Source organism: Ascaphus truei, chromosome 9 (genome assembly GCF_040206685.1).
Source record: "Ascaphus truei isolate aAscTru1 chromosome 9, aAscTru1.hap1, whole genome shotgun sequence".
In the NCBI taxonomy this organism is placed as follows: Eukaryota; Metazoa; Chordata; class Amphibia; order Anura; family Ascaphidae; genus Ascaphus; species Ascaphus truei.
This window is the reverse complement of record NC_134491.1, coordinates 25,985,163-26,006,231: the sequence shown is the minus strand read 5'-3', so window position 1 is coordinate 26,006,231 and position 21,069 is coordinate 25,985,163. Positions and strand designations below refer to the sequence as shown.

The 21,069-nt window shown below is 45.6% G+C and overlaps 1 protein-coding gene and 1 long non-coding RNA gene across 4 annotated transcripts in view; one reads left to right on the top strand and one right to left on the bottom strand.

The window, feature by feature from the left end:
* The window catches only part of PKP1 (plakophilin 1), a 40,883-nt gene extending 23,248 nt beyond the window's left edge, over positions 1–17,635 (top strand). For 2 of the 3 annotated variants that reach the window (XM_075613964.1, XM_075613965.1), the window contains exons 3-14: positions 2,042–2,526; positions 2,901–3,048; positions 8,577–8,784; positions 9,024–9,201; positions 10,914–11,028; positions 11,452–11,610; positions 12,424–12,600; positions 12,756–12,909; positions 13,023–13,209; positions 13,533–13,617; positions 13,833–13,937; positions 15,668–17,635. In XM_075613964.1, the coding sequence (XP_075470079.1) occupies positions 2,042–2,526; positions 2,901–3,048; positions 8,577–8,784; positions 9,024–9,201; positions 10,914–11,028; positions 11,452–11,610; positions 12,424–12,600; positions 12,756–12,909; positions 13,023–13,209; positions 13,533–13,617; positions 13,833–13,907 (1,971 nt within the window). In that variant the 3' untranslated portion in view covers positions 13,908–13,937; positions 15,668–17,635. The remainder of the gene's footprint in view (positions 1–2,041; positions 2,527–2,900; positions 3,049–8,576; positions 8,785–9,023; positions 9,202–10,913; positions 11,029–11,451; positions 11,611–12,423; positions 12,601–12,755; positions 12,910–13,022; positions 13,210–13,532; positions 13,618–13,832; positions 13,938–15,667) is intronic. The other variant, XR_012803823.1, reaches the window with a different exon arrangement.
* On the bottom strand, positions 173–14,469 carry LOC142502679 (uncharacterized). The gene is made up of 3 exons (XR_012803824.1): positions 14,233–14,469; positions 1,039–1,138; positions 173–242 (listed from the first exon to the last, which is right to left on the bottom strand). It is a non-coding gene; the product is annotated as an uncharacterized LOC142502679 (long non-coding RNA).
* Positions 17,636–21,069: the final 3,434 nt, after the last annotated feature.

The window sequence follows — 21,069 nt, the reverse complement described above, 5'->3', positions numbered from 1 at the left end:
CTAAAAGGGAAATCTGGTTGGAGGAAAAGATGTGAGAAGATAAATGAAATATCACAAATGTCTGGGGTTCACACCTTAATAGCTTGTTCCTCTTCGCTCTTTGGCAGCATTGCGCTGCTCGTGTTCCTCTGAACTTCTCTTTCTTCTCTGCGAGGTTTGGGGTTGAGATCCATAGTAGGTGGGATGCTTGTCCCAGAGTGAATGTGTTTTCTCTTTTGTCTGTAATAAACTCTGGCTTTTCCCTAAAAAAGAAGAAGATGAGGAACAAGGAGCCCTAGAGTGAAAACCTGATGTATCATTATTGATATCCTTAGGTCTCACACCTCCTATAGTGTCACTACAGATAGCGATATCACGATCGACATCTAAAGTGTCATCTGATTGGAGTGACGCAAATCTATTGGCGGTAGAGCAGGAATATGATGAAGTAGCTTTCCTACTATCATCATGGCTAATACGATAATAATCCTATCCTTTGGTTTCTCCCCTGGTATCCCTAGACCCAAAGGACTGGGTCTCTACTGCGGGGGGGGGGGGGCTCGATGTCTGTGATCCCTTTCATATGATATGGAGCGATCAAAGCTACGGGAAGGGTATCTGTGTGTCTTTTTCCACCAATCCCTGGTCCTGCCATTGGCATAGTCATCCTCATCCCTAACAGATTTCTTCTTCTTCCTAGTAATAATGTCCTTCTCAAAAGCCTCCACCCTCTTGTTAACCAACTCATCAAGATGTATAAACTCTGGGGTATATATAAAGGGCCTGAGAATAGTTTGTACAGATTCTATCTCAACCTCTAGGGTTTTCAGTTGCCCCCCCCCTTATTTAATGAGTAGTTTAATCAATGTGAAGGAGCAGGTTTCAAGATTACCATTCCTGTCAACATTAAAATCAATATCTGTCACAAATGTAGGTTTCTTAAGGATCCTTAAACCCCCTCGGAACCTGTTTATTATCTAAATATTGCTGTAGTGAGATCAAGTCCCACCAATTGGTCAACTCTTTTCTGGACAACTTCTCTAATTTATAAAAAATTACCTTTAATATCAATATTTCTCTCTGCATCCGAGCCCACAGGATCAACAGTCTAGTTAAAACCATTCCGTCTTGCCAGCCTCTCTTGGCACGTTTTCATCATCTTTGCAAATATAATGCACTCCCAATTATTAGTATTAAAGAGAAGATATATACTGTATACAGTAATTAGGTTACAATACATGATGTTCAGGGAGTATAGAAAATGGCTGCTGTAATACTAGTTGAACAAAAACAAAGAAAGAATATTTACAGCGCCTATAGGCAAATGATGAAATGAGCCACAGATTGACCCAACAGTGGAAAAATTATATAAAAATAAAATAACGGGAAAATAACCACTGGTGATGTAAGAGCAAAAAGGGAGCTGTGGTGCAAGGTAAGGGTGGCAAACAAAGGTAGCCACAAAGGGAAAAAACAAGAAGGGAAAGAGAAGGGAAGTGGGGAATGGAAAATACAGAGGAATACACAATGGGAACAAAAATGCGTTTTTTAGCACTAATCTTGGCATTTTTAAAAAAAAATTATAGTTATGGTGGGTGAAAAAGGCAACAAAAAACCTCCACTGTTAGCATAAAGCCAATAAAGGATATAATTTGTGAGCACATTCACATGTCTTAGACAGGGCTGCAAATTCAACCATTATCACCTAGTGTGTGTGTGTGTGTGTGTGTGTGTGTGTGTGTGTGTGTGTATATATATATATATATATAGATATATATATACACAGTATCTATCTGTGTGTGTGTGTGTGTGTGTGTGTGTGTGTGTGTGTGTATATATATATATATAGATATATATATATCTATATATATATACAGTATCTATCTGTCTGTGTGTGTGTGTGTGTGTGTGTGTGTGTGTGTGTGTGTGTGTGTGTGTGTGTGTGTGTGGATACACACACCCTTCTATCTCCTTCTATCTCACCGGACGTTATTATCACACTTTGTATGTGTATGTATATATAGATATATCTATATATTTGCCCCCTTTTTCTCCCCCACAGCCTCAGTATAACGGTGGGACCCTGAAGAAGGACAATCAGCGCTTCAGCTCGTACAGTCAGGTGGACACGTGGGGCCGCCAGAACATATCCGTAGGGGGCCCCACAAGTCCGGGCAGTGACTTCAACTACCGGCAGACCCTGAAGAGCAGCCGGAGCGAGCCGGACCTGACGGGCCCGGACGGGAGAGCCACACTGCGTAGGCAGGCTCAGAACGGCCAGGTGCACAACCGTGCAGGAAGGGGTGTGCAAAACAACTCAAGCTTCTACAGCCACCAGAGTGTGCAGCAGAGGAAGCGTGGGACCCTGCCCCCAGCACGCACCCCCTCCGTCTCTGCCATGCAACAACAGCAGCAGCAGCAGCAGCAGCAGCAGCAGCAGCAGCAGCAGGTGATGTACAGCCAAGTCCAGCAAGCTGGCCACAGTCATCTGGTCGGTAGCCAAATGCAGAAGCAGGATAACTACGGAACCATGAACCTACCCTACAGGTGAGAAAGGGAGGAGAGATGCACGTGGAGGGAGGGCAGAGTGTGGGAAGAGTAGAGAGGGGGCAGCAGGGAGAGGGGTGTGAGGGGTGAGAGAGTGGAGGGGCAGATATGGTGGTAAATGGACACAATTGTATCTAATTACTGTCCCCCCCCATTTCTCTCTCTCTTCCTCTCCCTCCCTTCCTTCCTCTCCCTTTCTTCCTTTCCCTCTCTCTCACCCCTCTCCCCCTTCTTCTCCCTCCCTCTCCCGCTTCCTCTCTCCCCCTTCCTCCCTTTCTTCCTTCCTCTCTCTTCTTCTCTCTCCCTCCCTCTTCCTCTCTATCCCTCCCTCTCCCTCCCTCTCCCTCTTCCTCTCTCTCTCCTCTCTCTTCCAGAATGGATTCCCGTGAAGAGTTTGATGGAGGGACAATGACTGTAGAGCGAGCGGTGGAGCAGCTCTCAAGTCCAAATGATACATTTAAGACATCCGGAGCCAACTATATACAGCATACATGTTACCAGGATGAGACCGCCAAGAACAAGGTATTCACATACATATTACGTACACACATCACACATGTTTGATATACAGTACACACACTGCATACATAAATATACATTCATCAGACATGTGATATACATGGGCCGGGGGACCTGCCTGGGAGACTCTCCATCACATAACTTGATCCAACAAATTAAACAAAAATATGATACTATTTCAACATTTATTTATCCACAAATTATTAAACATTCAATATCCATGTGTGAGAAAGTACTGTATGTGAACATTTAGATTCAGTACCCATTGAGCAGCAATGACTTCAACTAAGTGTTTCCTGTAACCGCTGGTCAGTCTCATCGGGTTTGGGGAATTTTGGCCCATTCCTCCTTACAGAGCTGCTTGAGGGCTCCCTTGCATGAACAGCTCACTTCAGGTCCTGCCACAACATTTTGATGGGGTTTAGGTATGGACTTTGACTAGACCATTCTAAAACACAGAATTTCTTCTTCTGCAGCCATTCTTTTGTAGATCTGCTTGTATGTTTTGGATCATTGTCTTGCTGCATGACCCACTTTTGCTTCAGCTCACAGACGGATGGCCTGAAATTCTCTTCTAGAATCTTCTGATACAATGCAGAATTCACTGTTGAGTCAATGATGGCAAGCCATCCAGGTCCTTAGGCAGCAAAACAGCCCCAAACCATCACACTCCTACCACCATGCTTGACGGTTGGGAGGATGTTCTTCTGTTCGAGCGCAGTTTTAGTTTTTGCCAAACATAACGTTTCTCATTGAGGCCAAAAAGTTCTTCCTTTGACTCGTCTGTCCAGAGAACATTGTTCCAGAAGTCTTGTGGATCATCTAAAGTATGCTCTTTGGCGAAATTCCGACGACAGTAATGTTCTTTTTAGAGAACAGTGATTTCCTCCTGGCTATCCTTCCATGAACACCATTCTTATTAAGTATTTTTCTGATAGTTGAGTCATGAACACTCACATTAGCCAAGGCGAGAGGGGTCTGCAGATCCTTGGATGTTACTTTGGGGGGTTTTCTGGATGATTTGCTGGTTTGTTCTTGGAGTGATTTTGGTAGGACGATCGCTCCTGGGTAGAGTGACGGTGGTCTTTAGCTTTCTCCATTTGTATGACAGTGGATTGGTGGAGCCCCAAATTCTTAGAAATGGTTTTGTATCCCTCTCTAGACTGATGAGCATCAATAAAACATATATATAAATATATATATATATATATATATATATATATATATATATATATATATATATATATATACACACATACTGTACATATATACTGTACATGCACATATTACATACATACATATATATACACAGTACACGTTTGATATATATACACAATATACACATGCAGCGGCCGTTATCCGATCATTTACTGAATTGGTTTTTGAGATTTCCCCGAGATTCTTTCAAAATTTGCCGCGGCAGACTGAAGGCCCATCGGATTAACACAGCTGGAGTCACTGCTGTGTTAATCTTACCGGGGTCTACCTGTCTGTAAGAAACGCGCAGTAAGAGGCTGAATCAGTCACTCTAACTGCGCAATGCTAACAGGCGATCGCAGGGTTTTTATTTAATTTTAAACACTACAGTATTGAAGAAGGGGGTCTCTGAGCTGTACCGCATTGATTTACAGGCCCCGTTATGGGGTGCCGGTATCTCCCATGTTACAATCCTGTGTGTCACGTGACCGTGGGATCTAAACAAAGCAGAGGGATACCACCACCCCATACCGGGGCCTGTATCTCGGGAAGTAGGTTGGTCCCCGAGGCTGAAATCAACTTTGTTCAGCTCAGGAGACCCCCTGCTTACGCACACTATTGTATTGTGTGTCTTTATTTATATAGCGCCATTAATGTACATAGCGCTTCACAGTAGTAATACACGTGGTAATCAAATAAATAACAGATAATATAAATAACAGATCATGGGAGTAAGTGCTTCAGACATAAAAGTAACATTAAGGAAGAGGAGTCCCTGCTCTGTGGAGCTTACAATCTAATTGGTGGGTAGGGAGAACGTACAGAGACAGTAGGAGGGAGTTCTGGTAAGTGCATCTGCAGGGGGCTAAGCTTTATATCACCAGCAACAAAGGAAAGGGCTCTTTACAGTAAGGGCAGTTAAAATGTGGAATTCATTACCCATGGAGACTGTGATGGCAGATACAATAGATTTGTTCAAAAAAAGGTTGGATATCTTTTTAGATGGGAAAGGTATACAGGGATATACCAAATAAGTATACATGGGAAGGATGTTGATCCAGGGATTAAACCGATTGCCAATTCTTGGAGTCAGGAAGGAATTAATTTTTCCCCTTAATGGGTTTTTTTGTTTGCCTTCCTCTGGATCAATAAGTAAGTATAGATATAGGATAAAGTATCTGTTGTCTAAATTTAGCATAGATTGAACTTGATGGACCTACGTCTTTTTTTCAACCTCATCTACTATGTAACTATGTAACTATGTGTCCAGTATTATTCACAGTGCTATTCATATGCTTGTTTAAGCAAATGTGTCTTAAGGTGGGTCTTGAAGGTGGATAGAGTGGGTGCTAGTTGGGTATTGAGGGGAAGGGCATTCCAGAGGTGCGGGGCAGTCGGTGAAAAAGGTTGTGGGTGCTGGCTGCAGTCCACTGTTGAAGGCCAAAAGAAGAGGTTAGAGAGAGAAAGCGGGAAGCCCAAGGGAGAGAGGGGTCATCAATGTGGCAATTGAAGTACCCAAGGAGAAGAACAGGGGAGCCTGAGGAGAGAAAGAAAGAGAGCCAGGATTCAAAGTGAGAGAGAAAGGCAGAAGGAGGATGAGTAGAGGTAGGTAGGCGATAGATGACTGCCACGTGGACAGGGAGAGGAGAGAAGATCTGGACAGTGTGAACCTCAAAGGAGGAAAAAGCAAGAGAGGGAGGAATAGGAAGGGTTCGGTAACGGCAGAGAGAGGAGAGCAGGAGCCCAACGCCTCCACCCCTGCCATCAGGGCGCGGAGTGTGAGAGAAAGAAAGGCCACCATAAGAGAGGGCAGCTTCCAGAGCAGAGTCAGACTGAGTGAGCCAGGTCTCAGTTATAGCAAATAGGAGTAGAGAGTGAGAGAGAAAGAAGTCATGCACAGAGAGGAACTTGTTAGAGAGGGAGCGAGCATTCCAAAGGGCACAGGAGAAAGGGAGAGAGGAGGGAGGGTGGCAGGAGATGGGTATGAGGTTAGAGGGGTTGACACCAGAAGGAGTAGAGGTTGTATGTGGCAGGCGAGGACGAGAGCATGTAGGAATAAGGCAGGGACCAGGATTGGGAGAGATATCCCCAGAAGCAAGGAGGAGAAGCATGGATAGAAAGAAAATGTGTGAGGAGGATTTGTAGGGGTGTGATTTAGTGCAGGGGATATAGCTATGCAGTGTCAGAGGGCGCAGGTAAGAAAGGAGTTCATGTGAACTCAGAAGTGGTGAAGAAAGGAGAGATGGAGATATGTGAATAGAGTTAGAGACATACTGAGCCTGGTAGAAGGAAGTGTATAATTTGAGAAGTGAGGCCACAGCAAAAATAAATGAATAAAAATAAAATGTAAGCCACTTCATTATCTAAGCAGCTATTCACTAAGCGCAGGGGTCTCCAAACCTGTCCTCAAGCGCTGCACACAGGCCAGCTTTTATGGACATCCCTGTTTGGGCCACCTGTGCTGAATCAGTGCCTCAGTGCTTGACTGAGTCACTGTTTGTGCCACCTGTGCTGAATCAGTGCCTCAGTGCTTGACTGAGTCACTGATTGAGCCACCTGTGCTGAAACAGGGATATCCATAAAATCTGGCCTGTGTGCGGCTCTTGAGGACAGGTTTGGGGCCCCCTGCACTAAGGTAATGATTTTTTATTTGGGGGGGGGGGAGGTGTTTGAAACTAGAGTGCGGGAGCAGGGGGTCTTCTGAGCCGAACAAAGTTGATTTCAGCCTCGGGGACCTGAAATCATTACGGTTCAGCTCCGGAGACCCCCTGCTACACTACTGTAGTGTTAGAATGTAAATAAAACCCCGCGATCGCTGTTAGAGGAGCGCAGGTAGAGTGACTGATTCAGTCTATCTCTTACTGCGCGTCTCTTACAGACAAGTAGGCCCCGGTAGGATTACCACAGAAGGGACTCCCGCTGTGTTAATCCGATGGGCCATTTAGTCTGCAGAGGACCATCTCGGACACCCACGCGGTATAGTGTGTGATTCACCAGGAAAATGATCGGATAACGGCCGCTGCATCTGGACATACAGTATATACACACATTTGACATACACTCAAGAGGTTAGTGTACAAAATTAAGCAAATTGGACTCTGCAAAAATATATGCACCTGGATTGAAAACGGTTGAAGGACAGACAACAGAGAGTTGTCATAAATGGGACTTTTCCAGGTTGGGCTAAACTTGTTAGTGGAGTACCTCAGGGATCAGTACTGGGACCCCTGCTTTTTAACTTGTTTATTAATGACCTTGAGGTTGGCATAGAGAGCAAAGTCTCCATCTTTGCTGATGACACTAAATTGTGTAAGGTAATAGAATCAGAGCAGAATGTAATTTCTCTCCAGAAGGACTTGGAGAGACTGGAAACTTGGGCAGGTAAATGGCAGATGAGGTTTAATACAGATAAATGTAAGGTTATGCATTTGGGAAACAAGAATAAGCAGGCACTTTACAAATTAAATGGGGATAAATTGGGGGAATCCTTGATGGAGAAGGATTTAGGAGTGCTTGTAGACAGCAGGCTTAGCAATAGTGTCCAAAGTCATGCAGTAGCTGCAAAGGCAAACAGGATCTTATCTTGCATTAAATGGACAATGGATGGAAGGGAAGTAAACATAATTATGCCACTTTATAAATCATTAGTAAGACTACACCTTGAATACGGAGTACAATTTCGGGCACCACTCCTTAGAAAGTACATGTTTGATATACACATACTGTCCCACCTTCTCTTTCCTCCTCTTACTTACTCTTTCTCTCTCCTTCTCTCTCTCTCTGTCCCTCCCTCTCTTTCCTTTACCCATCTCTTCCTTCCTCTGTCTCACACTCTCTCTATGTCTCCCCTTTCTCACTTTCCCCTCTCCCTTGGTCATGCTCTCCCCTCTCCTTCTCTTTCTCTCTCTCAAGTTCAAGGATATTTTTATTAGCAAGACATTTACATGTTGTGCCAAAGTAATACACTGAAAAAGTTTATAGAAAGGAAGAGACACAAAACAGAAGGTGGGTGATTTGGGGACAGGCATGACATTGTGACATCTGTCACTTTCTGTGGACATGTGACATTTCTTCCCCCCCTCTCTCTCCCCTTCCCCCCATCTCTATCACCTCCTCTCCCCATCTCTTTCTCTCTCACCCCTTCCCTCTCTCCCCTTCCCTCATCTCTCTCACCTCCTCTCCCCATCTCTTTCTCTCTCACCCCTTCCCTCTCCATTCCTCTTCCCCCCCTCTCTCCCCTTCCCTCATCTCTCTCACCTCCTCTCCCCATCTCTTTCTCTCTCACCCCTTCCCTCTCCCTTCCTCTCCCCCCTCACTCTCTCTCTCTCTTGCAGGTGTACCACCATGACGGGATCAGTAAGCTCATCGAACTCCTCTCGAGCCCCAATCAGAATGTACAGCAGGCGGCAGCTGGAGCCCTGAGAAACCTGGTCTTCAAGAACACCGCAAATAAGATCGAGACGAGCAGGAAGGGAGGCGTGCAGAAAGTCGTCTCCCTGCTGGCAAAAACCCCAAACTCTGAGACCCAGAAACAACTCACAGGTCAGGGGCAAGAAGGGAGAGGGGTGGGGGAGGGGGGAGGGGGGAGGGGCACAAGACTTGAATAGGCTAATGCATGGATTCCTATCAGTTAATAGGGTCAGTGGCAGTCATCTGATGGGATAAGAAGGCTTCTCACACATCAGAGTTTTATAAATGATGTGTCAGTGGGATTGGAGGATGTCTAGCCGGGAGTTTTAAAGATGGCAGGTCTGACTTTTGTCGAACCCTGTGCTTCCCAGGCCTGCTCTGGAACTTGTCCTCTACGGACCAGCTGAAGGAGGAGCTGGTTAAGGACGCTCTCCCCGTTCTTAACGAGTGCGTCGTTATCCCGTATTCTGGCTGGTCTCAGAATTCCTCGTCCACTCAGAGGAGCGGGATAGACCCTGAGGTCTTCTTCAATGCTACCGGGTGCTTAAGGTGAGACGTCACTGTGTCACACTGTAGGGGGACAGACAGATCCCTATGTCTGTATCACTGTGGCCCCTGTTTGTGTTATAACGTCCCCTGTGGTCACTTCTTTCTGTCACCATATCACCTGGCAGTTCCTTGTCACCATGTATCCCTACAGTCTGTTGTATCTGAGTTATGCCCCCCCCCTGTGGTCCCCATTGTCTGTCACCATATCCCCCTGCTGTCCCTTGTGTCTGTCACAGTGTCCCCCAGTATTTTCTCTAATTGTGTCAATGTGTCCATGTGCTATACTTTATGTCTGTGTCACCATGTCCCCCTGAGGTTTTCTATGTCGGTGTCACAGTGACCCCATGTAATCCCCGCTGTCTGTGTCACTGTGTCCCTTTGCGATCCCTTGTCTTTGTCACAGAATCCCCTTGCAGTCCTTTGTATCTGAGTTAGTGTACCCCAGTGATTCTTTGTGTCTGTGTCACCATATCCCCCTGTGGTCCCCTTTGTCTATGATATCGTGTCCCCTTGCAGTCTCTAGGGCTAGGTCCCCAGAGACCGCGGCTGCGAGGGCGTGCACGGCGCACACAAGGAAAGGCCCTCTATGGGGCTGGCCCCAGTAGCTCCTGTGCGCCCCGGCAAAATGCGTGATGTGTGACCACATTTAGCAAAGACAGGGATTTTGTCTTTGGTAGTGGCGATGGAGCGCTGGCCACGTCATGGTGGCGATTCAGCCAATGAGGGTGCGAACCAGCCGCATGACGTCATGGCCGCGCCCCCACCACGCCTCCCGTCGTACGGTGCCTGGAGTCCACCAAGTTGCACTGCTGCCGGGAACGAGCGCCGCCAGGCACACCGCCGCACACACTGGGGCCGCAGCCTAGTGTCTGTGTCACAGTGTCCCTCAGCGGTTCTGTGTGTCTGTGTCCCTCTGCTGTCCCTTGTGTCTGTGTCACTGTGTTCTCTGCTGTCCCTTGTGTCACTGTGTCACTGTGTCACTCTGCTGTCCATTGTGTCTGTGTCACTGTGTCACTCTGCTGTTGTCTGTGTCTGTGTCACTCTGCTGTTGTCTGTGTCTGTGTCACTGTGTCACTCTACTGTCTCCTGTGTCACTTAGCTGTCCCCTGTGTCGGTGTCACTGTGTCACTCTGCTGTCCCCTGTGTCTGTCATTGTGTAACTCTGTTGTCCATTGTGTCTGTGTCACTGTGACACTCTGCTGTCTCCTGTGTCTGTGAGTCTGTGTCACTCGGCTGTCCATTGTGTCTTTGTCACTCTGTCACTCTGCTGTCCCCTGTGTCTGTCACTTTGTCACTCTGCTGTCTCCTGTGTCTGTCACTTTGTCACTCTGCTGTCTCCTGTGTCTGTGTCACTCTGCTGTCCCCTATGTCTGTGTCATTGTGTCTGTATCATTGAATCACTCTGCTGTCCTTTGTGTCTGTGTCACTGTGTCTCTCTGCTGTCTCCTGTGTCTGTGTCACTTTGCTGTCCCCTATGTCTGTGTCATTGTGTCTGTATCATTGAATCACTCTGCTGTCCTTTGTGTCTGTGTCACTGTGTCACTCTGCTGTCTCCTGTGTCTGTGTCACTTTGCTGTCCCCTATGTCTGTGTCATTGTGTCTGTATCACTGTGTCACTCTCCTGTCCCCTCTGTGTTACTGTATCAACTTGCAGTCCCCTGTGTCTGTCACCACGTAACTCTGCTGTCACCATTTCCCTCTCCCTTTCTCAGGAATCTTAGCTCTGCAGAAATTGGCCGTAAAACCATGCGCAACTGCCCAGGGCTTGTGGATTCCCTGATGCATTATATTAAGCAACGTGTGGCCTGTGACGAGACTGATGACAAGGTGACCACTACTACATCTCTGCACACTGCAGTTTTTCTCACAGTAATCTCTGCATACTGCAGCCTTTCTCCCTGTAATCTCTGCACACTGCAGCCTTTCTCCCTGTAGTCTCTGCACACTGCAGCCTTTCTCCCTGTAATCTCTGCACACTGCAGCCTTTCTCCCTGTAATCTCTGCACACTGCAACCTTTCTCCCTGTAATCTCTGCACTCTGCAGCCTTTCTTTCAGTATTCTCTGCACACTGCAGCATTTCTTTCAGTAATCTCTACACACTGCAGCCTTTCTCCCTGTAATCTCTGCACCCTGCAGCCTTTCTTTCAGTAATCTCTACACACTGCAGCCTTTCTCCCTGTAATCTCTGCACACTGCAGCCTTTCTCAAAATAATCTTAACACACTGCACCCTCTCTCCCTCTCATTCAGTCAGTGGAAAACTGTGCCTGTATCCTGCACAATCTCTCTTACCACTTGGACTCCGAAGTGCCCAATAAATACACCCAGCTGAATGAGCAAATGTCCCGCAACCAGCAGACGGACAAGACATCCACTGGCTGCTTCAGCAATAAGAGCGATAAACTGCAGGTGAATCCCAGCATGCTGCAGCCTCTCACTGAGCCTCAGACTAACAATGCACATCAAGTGTCCTAATGACATCACACATGCATCGTAATGACATCAAACACATACACACATGTGACATCACGTGTCCTGATGAAATTGCACACACGGGTGACATCACGAACAGGTAACTGACCTCATATATCCATGTGACATCACACAGGTGACATCACATGTCCTAGTTACATCACATGGTATCACACATCCATATGACATCACATTATGAAATTACATCGCAAATCCTAATACGATCGAGAGAGAGAGAGAGAGAGAGAGAGAGAGAGAGAGAGAGAGAGAGAGAGAGAGAGAGAGAGAGAGAGAGAGAGAGAGAGAGAGAGAGAGAGATCCCTAGCAAGGGAAGACAAAGGACAGCACTCAAGGATAAATGGCAACAAAAAAAACCTGTATTCAGATGGTACAGCACAAACAAGACCAATGTTTCGGTCCTTGTAGGACCTTCCTCAGGGTAGTTGTCTATATATATATATATATATATATATATATATATATATATATAATACAGTGGTTTCTATTTTCCACGTTTTCAATTTTTTCTATAATCAGAATGTATCTTTCAGACTGGGGAAGGCTTTCGGGTCAAACAGCAGCATATCTCATATGAATATTATTTTTTATTAATTATTCTTATCATTGGGCTGACTTTTTCTATAGTTTGTTCTGGTTAATGTTTTTGTGTTATAATTTTCATATTACTAATATATCATTTCTTTCACCCTTTCTCTCCCCCTCCCCTCTCTCCCTCCTTTTCTCCTGTAGAATAATAACTTTGAGTTGCCCCTCCCAGTGGAGGACTCTAACCCCAAGGGCCATGAACTCCTGTCTCACTCCAGTGCAGTGCGGACTTACCTGGACATTCTGCAGAAGAGTAAGAAGGAATCAACACTGGAGGCGTGTGCTGGAGCTCTGCAAAACCTGACTGCCAGCAAGGGAATGGTGAGGGAACGGTGTTACTCACTAAGGGGTCACTCTCTCATTGGGGGGCAGTCTTTCTCATTGGGGAGCAGCCTCTCTCATTGGAGGACAGTCTTACTCATTGGGGGGCAGTCTCACTCACTAGAGTTTGTCACACCACGTGTGTCTCTCCTCAGATGTCCAATGGAATGAGTCAAGTTATAGGGCTAAAGGAGAAGGGACTTCCCCAGGTCACCAAACTGCTTGAGTCCTCAAACTCTGATGTGGTGAAGACGGGAACCTCCCTGCTCAGCAATATGTCTCGTCACCCGGCTCTGCACAAGAGCATGGGTAAGTGCGCACTGCACATACTCCAGTCTGTGTGCCTATTCCCACTTTCTCTCTCCCGCCTCCTTTTTCTTTCACTCCCTCTCTCTCACCCTCTTACTCCCCCCTGACCACAGGTACAGAAGTGCTTCCAGGTGTGTCCAACCTCCTATCCAAAACCACTGGGAATGCGACAAACTCTGACGACATCCTATCCTCTGCCTGCCACACCATGAGGAACCTTGTCATGGCTGATCCTCAGCTCGCCAAGCAGAACGTCTCCAGCAACCTAGTCAGCAACCTAGTCAACATGTGCAAGAGCGGGTGAGTGTCTCCTGCCCCACTGACACACTTCAAGCCTCCCTTAATTTATTGGGATAAGTTGCTCTTCTTTAGGCCAGAACTGAGATGAGATCTGGAAGACCTTATAGTCTTTTAAATTGTTACATCTTACTGAGTTTGGGATCAGAGCATTCAAATGAGTGGCTCTCCAGTAGTCCTTAATAAGTCTGGCTGGCGCTGTATGGTTATAGGGTTGAATATATTCCTGAATTGTACTGCACATGTCCTCCTGAGGATATATATATCGATTCATGCTGTGTTTAGAATTCCTCTTAATACCCCCGCATCCCGCTCCTCTCTTCCAGAGCCTCCCCCAAGATAGCAGACGCTGCTCGTCTCTTCCTAACGGACATGTGGGCCCAGAAGGAACTGCAAGGACTCCTCAAACAGGTAAGACAGACACTGTGCCACATTGACCTTGTTATCCTACGTGGGGGACAGACTCCATGTCCCATAGCTCCCTTATATCTGTGTCACTGGTGGGGGGAGGGATAGACTCCATGTTCCATTGGTCCCTTCTGTCTGTGTCCATGTGTTACCCTGCGGGGGAAAGACATTGCTCCTTTCTGACTGTATCATCTTGTCTTACTACTTCACCCCCACAGCAAGGTCTGGACAAGAGCTTGATGGGATCCTTAGCAAGCTCTGCTCTCCGGAATACAGTGTCAAAAGTCTTCTAAGACCTCATCCAATGAAAAGATTTTTTTTAGGTGAGAAAGGATGTCTTGTACCCAGCACTCCTAATATGCAGACTCTGCTACTTTTAAAATGCAGACTTTGCTAGTTCTAACGCGTGGACTCTGCTATGCCTAACACACTGACTCTGCTACCCGCAACGAGCTGACTCTGCTACCCGCAACGAGCTGACTCTGCTACCCGCAACAAGCTGACTCTGCTGGCTCTCAACGTTTCCTTTTAATTTAGGAAAAAAACAAAAAAAGCACAGGTGCGCACCGAGGTAAGGGTATAATAATGTAATATAACAACAATAATGTAAAAACTTACATATAATTAAAACTTAGTTCATCTCCAGGTCTGAATGATAATCTCATCTGTTAGGCTCCACTGTAGAACAGGCAGGGTGGGGGGGCCGAATCCAATTCCTTACAGGTATCAGTCCCGCGCGCTGGGGCTGGCTCTGTAGCACTCACTACAGTCTCACCTCCGTGTGTATCGGCGAGGTGTGTGAGGAAGTGCGCATGGGTGGAAAAGAAGCCCCCTATAGCCGTCCGTGGATGCCTGTCCGTTTGAGTAATCGCGACCGGAATGAAAACACTTGAGTGTATGCCAGCCACCAAGATTAAGGTAAACTGGTTACACAATTTGCGACGCATTTCGTATAACTGGAATAACTGGTATGAAGTATACCAGTTATACGAAACGCGTCGCGAATTGTGTAACCAGCTTACCTTAATCTTGGTGGCTGGCATACACTCAAGTGTTTTCATTCCGGTCGCGATTACTCAAACGGACAGGCATCCACGGACGGCTATAGGGGGCTTCTTTTCCACCCATGCGCACTTCCTCACACACCACGCCGATACACACGGAGGTGAGACTGTAGTGAGTGCTACAGAGCCAGCCCCAGCGCGCGGCACTGATACCTGTAAGGAATTGGATTCGCCGCCCCCCCACCCCCCCTGCCTGTTCTAGAGTGGAGCCTAACAGATGAGAATATCATTCAGACTTGGAGATGAACTAAGTTTTAATTATATGTAAGTTTTTACATTATTGTTGTTATATTACATTATTATACCCTTACCTCGGTGCGCACCTGTGCTTTTTTTCTTGGTTGCCTGGTTTTGCCGACGGAGTTCTCCGCCGGGATCCTTCTTTGGAGTGAGGGGAGACACTTCAAATCACAGGAGCTGCAAGAGGAAGGAGAGGAATTAATTTTCTACATTCATAGGAAGCAAGAGTGCGGACTGAACATTCTTTTCCTTTAATTTAGTTTAAAGGGACTTGCTGAGTGTATTTGCATGTTATTCACTGGTCCCCAAACACCAGTCACGTCACAGAGCACTTAGATACAAGGTTTGTGGGTAATGACCACACTAGGCGCAACACTTTTTACCTTCTTAACCATGGATCCACCATGTCTCTCCTGCTACGTTACACAACTTGTGCTTGAAGTGGGATGCAGGGTGGGAGGCAGGTAGGTAGAATAGGAGTTAGCTTAGTGATAGAAGTGGAATCCTATCACTGAAGCAACGTTATTGTAAGGTTGACATGTATAACGGATCGCATGAAAGGAGAGCAGCAGTGCATGTGCATGCGAAGAGGATTCAGTGTAGCAGAGTGTGCAGCAATGAGAATCCATAGAGTGAAACCAGTTGTCCAGTTAAAATGTGCACAGTGGCACATTACCCAGAATCCTGTCTCAGGGGTTGTCTTTGCTCTACAAAATTCCTAACGTGACTTTAATTCTTCTCTCCTGCAGATTCCAAACCCTTCTCCCATCCTCCGTTCGGAGACTCCGGCCCTTTGCACTTCACCTCCTTCTCTTACTTCAAATCAATACGAACCTGTGCCCGTCAGAATGGGGGAAATGGGGGGGGGGGATTATTTTGTGGGGGGAGTGAAGAATATAACCTGCAAATTGTTAGGACACTGTAGAAATCCCGGATTTTAGGATGATCATTTTTTGTAATGTTTTTAATGTCACTCTTCACCTCTGGACCTGGGTTACCACCAGGGACTATCCCGTTATAACCCCACTCCCCCTGTTACCCCTCCCAAAAAAATTAAACAGGACACACCCAGACGATTACCCAATCCCTGAGGTGCCCTATAGCAAAACATTTGCAATCTACTTTAATAACTGCCTTAACATGGGGCTGAAATACTCATGATATGTATATAGCTTCTTTATCTGACTCTTCGGGGTGCAGGATATTTGGGGGGGGGGAGGGGGTGGTACTTTCTAGCTTCTAGCTTTAACCCCTTCTTTGTCAGACGGGGTCATTATACTTCCCAATTAGCCGCCTAAATAATGTGCCCGTTTGTTTGTTTAAAAGGAGAGGCTCTTAGTATTATTTTTTTATAAAACGCTGGCAATATTAAATGTATATGGGGAGACAGTATGAGAGGGGGGGGGGGGGCTCTAGCATGCGGAGCTAACAATCTAGGCAGTTTATATACATTAGGAACACATTATGGGTGCAGGGTGTCCCAGCAATGGAGAGCATATAAACATATATTAAGCAAGAATAATGCAAAGATAGCCCCAGCTTCATGGGATTTATTCTTTTCATCTTTGGTGAGGACCCTGCGGTGTTCAATGTGGTATAGTGGGTGGGAGACAGGCAGCTAGAATAGGATTCAGCAGAGTGGAATCTGTCCCCTGAAGCAAAGTTCTTGCAAGGCTCGCATGTAAGTGCAGGATGGGGGCAGCCGCGTGTGCAGGGAGGGTAAGGTGTACCAAAAGTTGTACAGATGTAGCCAGCCTGAGTGTTCTCAGTGCCAGGGGAACCAATAGTCCGGATCCTGCTGCTTCCCCGGCAGCGAGAAATTCTCTGTGTGAGGTCCGATTTGGCAGGATGTTCCCCCTACAGGCAGCGCAGCTTTTACAGCCTGTAAAGTCTGGCTATATCTGCACTTGCGATGTCTATGTACTGTGTGTGTGTATGTGTGTGTATATATATATATATATATTATTAGGTAAGAAGGCCAGCCCTCACGGGATTTGATTAGTGACAATTTAATAAACAAACTTTTAACGTTTCGGTCCCCAAAGGATCTTTATCAAGATGAAGTAAGATAGATAAAGGTCCCAAGGTAACCAAAACGTTGATTGTTTGCTTATTAAACTGCTTCACCATTATTGAAACCCAACACACACACACACACACACACACACACACACACACACACACACACACACACACACACACACACACACACACACACACACTTACAGAGATGGGAATAAAGTACCTTTCTTTGCTTGTCTCAAATACAAACATTAAATTGTAAGCTCTCCAAGATCCCTCTGCACAGCACCGCGTATACTGGCATCACAATGCACAGCACCGCATACACAGGCATCACAATGCACAGCACTGAATACACAGGCATCACAATGCACCGCACCATATACACCAGCATTGCAAAGCATCGCACCGTATACATCAGCATTGCAAAGCTCAGCACTGTGTACACCGGCATCACAATATACAGCACTGTGTACACTGGCATCGCAATGTACAGCACTGTGTACACTGGCATCGCAATACATTGCACCGTATACACCAGCATTGTAATGTACAGCACTGTGTGCCTGGCATCTCAGTGCACAGCGTAAAGGGGAACAATATGCACAGCACCGTGTGCGCCGGCATCTCAGTGCACAGCACTGTGTACACCAGCATCGCTCTGTTCAAATACTCAATAAAAATTAATAAAGAGATGTGTGTCTATAGGTTATTATCTGTCTTTCTATCAGCAGTAAACAAGGTCACTCTGAAGAATGAATGCAGCTGGTGTCACATAAAAGTTTATTACGATGAAACAATCCAGTATGATTATGCACAAATATTAAGTGAAATGAAGTCACTCAGGAATGTGACAAAGAGCGAGATGTACATGTTACCGCTCCACATGCAAACAAACACACATTCCTGGGAATCAACTCCATTCTGAAATCAATTTCAGATCCTACCAGGTCCTTAGTTGAGGCATCAATCCCAACTCCCAATGAGGTCACCCTGCTGCTGGAGTGCAGTCCGGTCTTAACTCCACTTCCAACCTTAAATGTCTGGCAGCAAACAGGCTGCTTCTTTATCTCCTTTCCATGTCATCTATCTATCTATCTATCTCTGTCTATCTATCTATTTCTGTCTATCTACTGCAGGGGCTCTTCACCAGTTTCCCAAAGGGGTTAGATCAGAAAATAAATTAGAGAGTATAAGGGCCACGAGTAATATAGTTCATTTATCTATCCATCTCATCTATAACCCGGTGTGTGCATGTAATGATCTACCTATAAACTATCAGTGTTCATCTATCCATCTCATCAATAACCCAGTGTATGTATGTAATCATCTGTCTATAATCTATCAGTGTTAATCTATCCTTATCATCAATAACCCGGTGTGTGCATGTAATCATCTATCAGTGTTCATCTATTTTTGCATCTCATCAATAACCCTGTGTATGCATGTAATCATCTACCTATAATTTATCAGGGTTCATCTATCTCTGCATCTCATCAATAACCCTGTGTATGCATGTTATCTACCTATAATCTATCAGTGTTCATCTATCTTTCTCATCAATAACCCAGTGTATGCATGTATTCCTCTAACCATAATCTATCAGTGTTCATCTATCCTCATCTATAACCCTGTGTGTGCATGTATACATCTACCTATAATCTATCCGTGTTCATCTATCTATGCATCTCATCAATAACCCAGTGTGTTCATGTAATCATCTACCTATAATCTATCAGTGTTAATCTATCCTTATCATCAATAACCCAGTGTATGCATGTAATCATCTACCTAGAATCTATCAGCATTCATCTATCTATGTATCTAATCAATAACCGTGTATTCATGTAATCATCTGTATAATCTATCAGCATTCATCTATCCATGTAATCAATAACCCTGTATATGCATGATGTATTTATCTACCTATAATCTATCAGTGTTAATCTATCCTTCTCATCAATAACCCTGTGTATTCATGTAATCATCTATCTATAATCTATCAGTGTTCATCTATCTTTCCATCTCATCTATAACCCTGTGTATGTATGTAATCATCAACCTATAATTTATCAGTGTTCCTCTATCCATCTAATCAATAACCCTGTGTATGCATGTAATCATCTACCTATAATCTATCAGCATTCATCTATCCACTTAATCAATAACCCTGTATATGCATGATGTATTCATCTACCTATAAGCTATCAGTGTTTATCTATCCATCTCGTCAATAACCTAGTGTATGCATGTTAACATCTACCTATTATCTATCAGTGTTCATCTATCCATCTCATCAATAACCCCTCCTATGCATGTATTAATCTACCTATAATCTACCAGTGTTCACCATCTCATCAATAACCCCTATAATGTAAGTGTATCAATAATTTAGTGCATTTATGTTTATTCATCGATCTGTGTATCTATATCTGTCATCTATCATCCAGTGTCTGGGTGTATCTATTCTTGCGTATTTACAGTATGTGTTTATCTATCCAGTGTATTGATATATCTGAAATCTGTCCATCTGTGTTTATCTAGCCACATTCCTCTTTCCCCAAAATACAAATTACAATTGCTCATTACTTAAAAGTTGTCTTTATTAACACACACACAGAGAGGAGACTCACAGACCCCCCTGCTCCTGCTTGCAGGAGTCAGGCTTTATCATGTGTATTATCTATATGTACGTACAGTATTCATGTTTGTGTTCTGGAGTGTGTGTATACAGTATATGTGTTTACATGGAGGCTGCCATCTTTAAACTACCCATTGGCGCCTCCTAGTTGTGACCACAGATTGTGTGTACACCAGCACAGTGCAGATGGTGAGCAGTTTCGGTGCAGCTCTCCGCCTCCTCTCACTTCCACCTTCCTCCCAGAATCCCCTTACCAGCTTTGGGACCCTTGGAGCTGTGAAGAGAAGATGTGAGAAAACACTTGGCCCATTAGCACTGGCGTGTATACTGTGCTATATAATTATATACTCTGTTATGCACTTTGTTATATATGTATAAACTGCTATATATTGTGGGTATATAGAGAAGCCCCTGAAGCATCAGGCAAGGAGCCCATGACTTTGGCCTAGTATAGGGTTAATGTGGCTGGGAGTATGTTTTGGGCAAGCATTAGGGGACGGTACCGTGACAATTGCGGGGGGGGGGGGGGGGGAGCTTAGTGACAAGAGAAAGGGCTTAAAAGGGGATATGGCTGTGGTGGGAACTTACCTTGGTGGACTCCCTCTCTATAGTTGGCGGTGGGGTAAAGGGTCATCGTGGATGGTCTTGGTTATACATGCATATACAGACATACACATATACACACACACACACACATATATATATATATATATATATATATATATATATATATATATAGTGTCCCGAGTCCAATTTCCCATATTCATTTGGTGAAGTGGGGGGTGGATCGATTCCAGACTGATCACTGCCTTTTTTGCACAGTTGCGGTCTCGGGGGAGATGGGGTGGTGGGGTTTTGCCAGGCAGGCCAGTAAGGCTTAAGTTAAGCTCAGTGGGATATAGAAAATTCACCTAGCACACTCACAGGATGTCAGATACTCACGTGGTTGTCGATCTAGTTTCCCGTGCAAAACCGTTGGTGCCAACCTGCCAGTTGCACACCATAGGAAATCTGGAGTAAAGAAAATGGCTGCAACAGTGCAGTGCCATTGGCCTGTTGCAGCAGTTTTCTCTACTCCAAGCTCAGTGGGATCTAAGCCTAATGGGCTGGTTAGCCTGAAGTGTTCCTCCCCTCCCTTGTTTGCTCGGACAGTTCCTGGGTGGGCTAGTTAGCCTGAAGTGTTCCTCCCCTCCCTTGTTTGCTCGGACAGTTCCCGGGTGGGCTGGTTAGCCTGAAGTGTTCCTCCCCTCCCTTGTTTGCTCGGACAGTTCCCGGGTGGGCTGGTTAGCCTGAAGTGTTCCTCCCCTCCCTTGTTTGCTCGGACAGTTCCCGGGTGGGCTGGTTAGTCTGAAGTGTTCCTCCCCTCCCTTCTTTGCTCGGACAGTTCCCAGGTGGGCTGGTTAGCCTGAAGTGTTCCTCCCCTCCCTTGTTTGCTCGGACAGTTCCCGGGTGGGCTGGTTAGCCTGAAGTGTTCCTCCCCTCCCTTGT